The 7,694-nt window shown below is 41.2% G+C and overlaps 1 protein-coding gene across 1 annotated transcript in view; it reads right to left on the minus strand.

Moving 5' to 3' along the window:
- mtss1lb (MTSS I-BAR domain containing 2b) overlaps positions 1 to 5,990 on the minus strand; it is a 69,322-nt gene extending 63,332 nt beyond the window's left edge. Inside the window, exon 1 of the mRNA XM_053447111.1 lies at positions 5,440 to 5,990. Coding sequence (XP_053303086.1) covers positions 5,440 to 5,526 — 87 coding nt within the window. The 5' untranslated portion in view covers positions 5,527 to 5,990. The remainder of the gene's footprint in view (positions 1 to 5,439) is intronic.
- Between the last annotated feature and the right edge of the window lie 1,704 nt (positions 5,991 to 7,694).

The raw sequence follows: 7,694 nt of genomic DNA on the forward strand, positions 1-7,694 counted from the left end.
GGGGATCAGAAAAAAGACCTTCTCAAATCAAACTTAATGTGAGATTATTGCATGAAGGCCACAAGGTGCGACAGTGGATCAGGACTAAATCACATGGATTATTTTGTCCCTTTGAGACAGGGTGGTAGCATGGAGCTAGGTGTTTTGCAGCAGCACGTTTATTTTTGACCTTATCTATATCCAGAGAAAGCTTAAGCAAAGTTTACGTTTTCATGCAGGGTTTGTGATCGGAATCATATATTCTATATTTGAATACATTGATATGCAAAGTTTTTAAAGACACATTTTCTCAATGTAACAGTGGAACTTTCACACTCTGACCCAGATGAGTGTTTCATGGTAGGCTACACACACTGTGGGGTGAAGCAGAGGATAACTTAAATAAAATGAATTATAAATCATACATTCATTCAAAATGTATTTGATTTGAAAGCACCAAATAAATATATCTATATTATTATCTCAAGTCACTTTACCTAGTCATGCAGAAACAATATTATAGAGAAATCAACTTTTCTAAAAGTATTGATATACAGTATGTGGATAACTATTTAAAGGAATATCAAATAAACAGTTTGGCAAAAAAAAAATGTAAACTCAGAATTTGTCCAGGTTGTATTTGACTGTGCATCTAATCTCAAAATAGAAAACATGGATAGTATCGGCATTAAAATAAAATGACTGCATCTGTTGTGAATAATAAGAAAAACAACCACAAATTAACAACAAACAACCAGATCAAATGAGGATGACACAAGCGGAAGGTGATAAGGAAGCATGTTGTGATCTCAATGTCAAAGAAACGCATTATATCAAATGCTAATAAAAATGTGAAATTTAAAAATGAAGAAAAATTAGACTGTATATTTGGACACCTGAGACATAGACCAAAACATGTTTTGTTGAAACAATTTTGGTGGGAAAAAAATAATCTATTCACAGCAGCCTTTTTCAAATGTGCAGCCACTGATTTATGCAGCCCTTTAGGTCTAAGACGAAAATCACCCCTCTCTGTTTGTTCAGGGACCAGGAAATAATGTTCTTCTTTACTCCATCCTCCTGTTGACGACAACACATTACCAGCATCCATTGGTCCACAGCCAGCTGACCCAGAACATGACCCCTGTGTCTCATCGTGTTAAACCTCTGTGAACTGGGTGTGTGTGTGAGTGAGTGAGTAAGTGAGTGAGTGTGTGCGTGTGTCTGTGTGTGTGTGCGTGTGTGGAATTATGTAGTTGTCGCCTTGAGGCAATGTATCTTAACCTTCCAGGAAATTTCACACAAACACACACATACAATTTGTTGGGGGAATAATCTTAAATGGGTTGATTTGACCTGAACACCATAAGGATTTGGGATTATTGGTACATACAAAACAAAAGAGACCATAGGCAGCTTGTACATATCACAGATGACACACAGAGCAGACACACAGGGAGGGACTTGCCGCCTCGGGCAGAAGATCTGCTTTGGAGAGAAAGAGGAAGGGAGGAGCTGGGGAGGAGCAGGATGAGGAAGAGGAAGATGTTGGGATAAGAGGAAGAAAAAGTGCTTTCTAAACGACTTGGGAGTCAATATGCTGCTGAACTCGAACATTTAGTTTGGCTCTTCGTGTGAACTTATTAGCCTGCATGACACATAGAGACACCAAGTACCAGGTCTAGCTGCAGCCCACATAGGTGATGACGATAGGACAGATGTATGTCATACTAAAGCTTTTAAGTCTTGAAACTAAGGTTAACAGGATCCAATGTAAACAATCTAACAAAAACATGACTTTTGGGTTGCACCATGGTCCAGATTTAAGGTGTGAAAATGCCCAGAAAATGTGGTAATGCCAAATTTCAAACTGCTGTGATGATTTCTGTTAGACCATTGAATAAAAGACACCATGATATTTAAAGTTAGGACAAAGATAATTGTTCAAATCTATAACCAACAAGACATGCCAATAAACAACAAGACGAAAATGAATAAAAGAAACTGTGTTGTCACTTAAAGGGATAGTTCACCCAAAAATTGAAATGCACTCATCATCTACTCGACCCTATGCTAGGTGAAGTGTTCTGGCGTCTCAGGGGTTAACTTTGTTGCAGCCAAATCCAAAACAATTGAAGTCAATTGCAACCTCTTCTTTAGACATAATAAAACAACTGAAAAAACATAACATGCCTCCATACTGTTCGTATGGTGTCATATAAGTGTCTGCAAGTCCCGATATTCATATTTGATTAGAAACTGCGTCCTTTACACCTGTTTTTAGCCTGTTGTTAGCCATGTCCTCTGATATCTTCCTACGATGTGCGTTCACGGACTCTTGGACACACCATCGTGTGGCTATATCCGCTAGCTTAGCTACTTCTGGTAGAGGATTTTTAGGCTAAAAACAGGCTTGTTAGGTTTTCCCTCTTGTTTTATTACGTCTGAAGAAGAGGTCGTATGTTTACACTGTTTGCCCCTGAAACTCCTTAAGTGTTTTGTGGACTTAAATACTTCATCCAACCCTCCACAATCAAAGTGAGTTGATAATGAGTGAATTTTACATTTTTTGTGAACTACCCCTTTAAACTATTCACATTAACTTATTCGATTGCACTAACATTAAGGGTTACAATTGTTTGCATTATCAGTTTATATATTGACTATTTACATGTTCTCTGTTAATTGTAAGAAAACCGTGAAGATACAGTTCACTATTTCCTAAATCCATGCAAAGCCACTTTCTACAATCAAATAAAACAGCAGTACAATAAGAGCTTCAATGTCATCTAACTGTTTGATTTGATCAAACTACTAGTCCCTTCACAAGCACTGATGTCCAGTTCTCAAACTGTCAACCTCGACTATCTGATCACATCCGTGGGTAAACCAAGCTGTCAAAACCAGCCTGTTTCCCAGAGCCAGAGAAGAGAAACTTCAGGTCAATTTGTTTCTTGACAATGGCTTTGTCTTGTTGAGCTACAAACACTGAGTGAGGTCACATTTTGAGCCAGAGTGAGTTCCAGAGGCTGTTGACTCAATGATTCTCATCCACTCACTGACGTTCACTCATCGTCTCCTCTGGGATTCAGGCTTTCATCCAATCCAGACAGACTTCACTCCAGACTGGGCCAGCAGTTTTTTTTCCCTTTGGCCCAGGTTGTAGTGACCCATATATTTAGAGTGAACTGGATAACACAAACATTAGGACCATTAGAAACCAAGTGAATAATAAATGAAGACGGAGAGAGGGAGAAGTCTTTAAAGTGGTATTTCTCTGAACACTGAATAATACTCAGTTATACTCTGCACTGTGTGCGTCAGAGCAGGAGAAACAGAACTACTGGTTTTTATAACAACGTATGAAAGTGCTCTTGAGATTGTTTTGCTTATATAAAAATTGGTAAAATCAATAGAAGTCTGAAAAGACAGCCTGATTACGTCAGTTGGTTCTAGGAGAAGTTAACCAGCTGAAACCACAGCTTCCTATAAACTACAACATGACACCATGTTGCTCTTTACTCCGAAGGGCAATTCAGCTACAGTACATCTTGTGCAAAATCCCACAAATACATATTTAGAAAAACAAGCAGATTTGATTCTGAAATCTAGTATCGCAGTACTTGCTCTTTATCCCTGCATCCCGAACTATGTGAAGGAGCATCACAGATGCTGTGTCATAGGTGCTGATGTTGCTAAGCAACCAACCTGAATGGTTTTCAGACCGATGATCATTTCCACAAGTCTGTTATCGTCCCTAAATGGTCGCATTTGGCAGAATAATGATTTTCTCATCAGCACACAATCCTTGAAACGGCCTCTGTTTATGATCTGCGCGGTAGGGTGCATCCTGTTAGCTCTCCATGTTAACCAAACACAAATGAATCAAAGCTCTCTCTGATGCATTGTGGGACATGTAGGATCCAGTGCTCTCGATGCACACTGGCCACTACAAGTCAGAGTATTTCAACCGCTGCTGCTTCGTCTTTTACTTCTTTGTTTTAAAACTCTTTCATAATCATTTGCCAGCATTATAGAAGCCAAATGTTTCTTAAATTTTTTTTTTTAATTTAATTTACATAATATGAAATGCCGGATAAAGATGAACTGAAATTAAATAATCAATACATTGCTATATTCTACAGGACATTTACGATTGGACATAGTTTTTTCTGTGTGTATAATATTCTGTAAAAGTATCCTGGAGCATGTGTCATTGTAACAACAGAAAGACAATAATCTCTCCTTGTTGTTCACCAGGAGTGCAGCTGACTATGACCTCTATCACAGGGGTCACACCAATTGGTCACCATTTCATCACTAAGGGACAAAGCATTTACTGATATTGCTGCTAATTCAGCAGTATCATCGTCCATGATGTGGGGCTGCACAGGCCACAATATCTGGGACCGGAGAGACAAAGATGGGGAAGATCTGGAATGAGACAGACATGTAGAGCTGCACTGGTGTCTGACAGCACAGAGGGGCTCTGTATCATGAACCATGTACCATGATGGAAGCTTTCATCCAAAGCAAGTTGAGGCAGCACAACTTCATGCATCTGACCTACTGTGAAGCCTGGTGGTGCCATGCTGGAGCCAAGGAGCTGCAGAATGTTTGACAAACCGACACAGACAGACAGACAGACAGGCAGGCAGGCAGGCAGACAGGCAGACAGACAGACTGACTGAGAGGCAGGGATGAAGGGAGACCGGTTGTCTGACGGCTGCAGCGCTTCTCACGCCCTCATGTTTTGCTGCCATATCAGCCTGACAGAAAATCAATGACGCTGCACTCTCACAGAGACGCACAGTAACCACGGAGAAAAGGCGAGAGCGATAGTGTAGCGAGGTTGAAAATACAGGGGTCATGTCTGTGCGCTTCAGGGAGTAACGAAGATGATGATGATGAGGATGATGATGAAGCATCCCAAGCAATTACCCACCCAGGTCCACATACATAGGTTGGCCTGTGTGACGGAATGTGCCGAGCTATTATTGCTCCTGGCTTATCAGGCACCAATCATTTGCACAGGGTTTTTATGAAGGCCAACGCAACATTAGATAAACATCAGTGAAAACATCAGACTGGATGATCTGCGACTGTTCTCCTCCTGTTTTTTTTAGAGTGGAAGGGAGCTGAATGCCATGTTAAGTGCGTCCGATAATGGGTGCACTGACGTTTGCATGCGCAACGCAGCCAACATCCTTTGGATAGAGGAGGTGGAGGGGCGGGTTTCGCCCCAACAACCGACCGGGTCGCCGCATCGCTGTCAGTAACACGGTGCCGTCACTGTATCTTAATTTAAAAAACAACCAGAGTCAACACCAGCTCATTATTGTGTGCGTGTATTACACATTTAAACGTGCCCATGAGACCAAGGCAGCAGTGAGATTGTTCTCAGGCACATGTGTTTAACCATGTAATCGGGAAACGATACAAATAAAGGTTTTTATTTACCTTCATGTCGTTGACAATCGCCTGGAACAGACCCCCGAGGGCCCCGCATTCCTTCTCCACGCTCTCCATGTTTGCCAAATCCACCATTCACCGGAATTTGCAGAGGCGCGCACCAACTGCGCGCTACCAACACCCAGCACGGAAAAAAATATTGCAAAAATGTATTTCCACAAAATCACGACGGGGCTGTCCGGTTCCTCCTCTTGATGAAGAAGAGACGCAGCGAGGAAGATGAGGAGGAGGAGGAGGAGGAGGAGGAGAGAAAGATGCCGAAACAAACGGCTGGCGCTGCGGTCTCTCCCAAGCGAAGGGAAGATGGGTTTGGAGAGGGGAAAGATGGTCTCTCTCTCTCTCTCTCTCTCTCTCTCTCTCTCTCTCTCTCGCTCTCTCGCTCTCTCGCTCTCTCTTTTCTCTCTCTCTCTGTGGGTCAGTCAGGCGGTGAGCCGCTCACAACGGATCCCAGAGACCACGCTCACCTTGGCGCAGAGAGCGCTACTCGGAGTCGGTGGGGACGCATGTGAAGGCTGCGTAGAACCGGAGCGATGGATCATGACAGTGTGCGCGCGTGGTCCGCGTCTGTGCGTCCGTGCATGCATGTGCGAGTAGGTAAGGACAGGCTGTGATTGGTGCAGAGGCAGTGGGCTCAGCGGTGCAGGGAGAGCAGCCAGTAATACGATCCATGCTACTGCAAAGGGAGTGTAGCACAAAAAAGAAGGCTGGACCACTGTGGACGGACTGTCACATGGCCACACGCACGCCCAGACACCACACGTTTACAGGCACACCGCAGACCACCAGAAAAAAATGAGCAGGGGGTAAATGCCAAATAGATTTAGCTTCCAGAGGAGTGTATGCCAGTGTGTAGGAATGTGTCCTGCTGACCCTGATGAGTCACTTTATAAATATCACTTTTGTGACCCCTCAGTGACCTGTGAGCCCTGTTATTATTAGATCCATTACTGATCAATTTATTTATTTATTATAAGACACACCTAGTTGGTCTATGTGGGAAATTATATATTCATTCATTCAGTTGGATAGATTTGAAATCCAGCTATGTTTTCTTTCCTGATGACTTTCATTTGTGAACACCCAGCTCCTAAACTGGAGACAATAAAACAGATACAGCCATAACCACAGAGGACAGAGTACTTCTCTGCAGACATCAAGTTATGTTATGTGTTTTCTTAGTGTTTCAGTTTTATTTTGATGCAGATATGCATTTTGTTTTGACACAGTGGTTGACAAAATGTTGCCTAGTGAGCTCCAAGGTATACTGCTCAGAGCCGTATCTACATCAATCTTTTTCATGGAGCACTCTGCTATTTTAGCAAATCTTTTACATTTATAGGCCAAAATAAATATTTTTTATTCAAGATGAGGGTTCAAGTAAGTTATCCAAATTTTCTTTCAACCACAATTTCTTGTGAGATAGCGCTTTACTTTCACTGTGTCCTGTATCAATAGGTTATCTTAAAGTAAACAACCTAGCGATTTTTCAAAATGAGAAACAGTTCCTTTCTTGTGACAGGCTGGATTGGCAAACTTGAAAAACATGTGATGTACTTGATTTTAAATATCTGAATAAGCAGGATTTTCATATTAAATATATATTTTAAAGTGTAGGTCATGCATGCTTTATTCTTGTTTTTGTTACTATTTGTTCACTGTTTATTGTATTAGGTTTGATTCTTTGTGCATAACACAAGAAGTGTTGAAACACTACACGTTAGTAATGCCACCAGAGTGTAAATAACTTAAATATAGAGACTGTTAATCATACACTGAGTGACCCTGAGAAAATGTATTTAGATACTCATAGATTTCAAAACAACTACTGTTACTATCACAATGCCTGCATTGTGGGCTGTTATATAAATGTGTGTAAAGCCACATAAAGCAGTTGTCTGAGGCAGCTCTCACATTGGTAAAAAATCCTTTTCAGTCAGGGTTTTCTTATTTAATGTGAATCTATCTCAGTTTCTATGTTAGTATAGTATCATAGCGGTAAATGTTATAGTTTGGATCATGTTTAGGATTTTTTGTTGTATTTTAATATACATTTTAAGATAAAATAGTAAAAAAATTGTCGTAGAATAATCTACTTACACGTAACGTGACACTCTAAGTAACTGGACTGATGTTTAAAAGGTCACAGGTCAGAGTGCTCAGGATATTCTTGTGACCACACGGATCATGTACGAGAAGTGCTTGGAAGCTAGACAGCAACAGAGAGGAGGGGTCTTTCTCTTGTA

This window comes from Pleuronectes platessa, chromosome 1 (genome assembly GCF_947347685.1).
Source record: "Pleuronectes platessa chromosome 1, fPlePla1.1, whole genome shotgun sequence".
NCBI lineage: Eukaryota > Metazoa > Chordata > Actinopteri > Pleuronectiformes > Pleuronectidae > Pleuronectes > Pleuronectes platessa.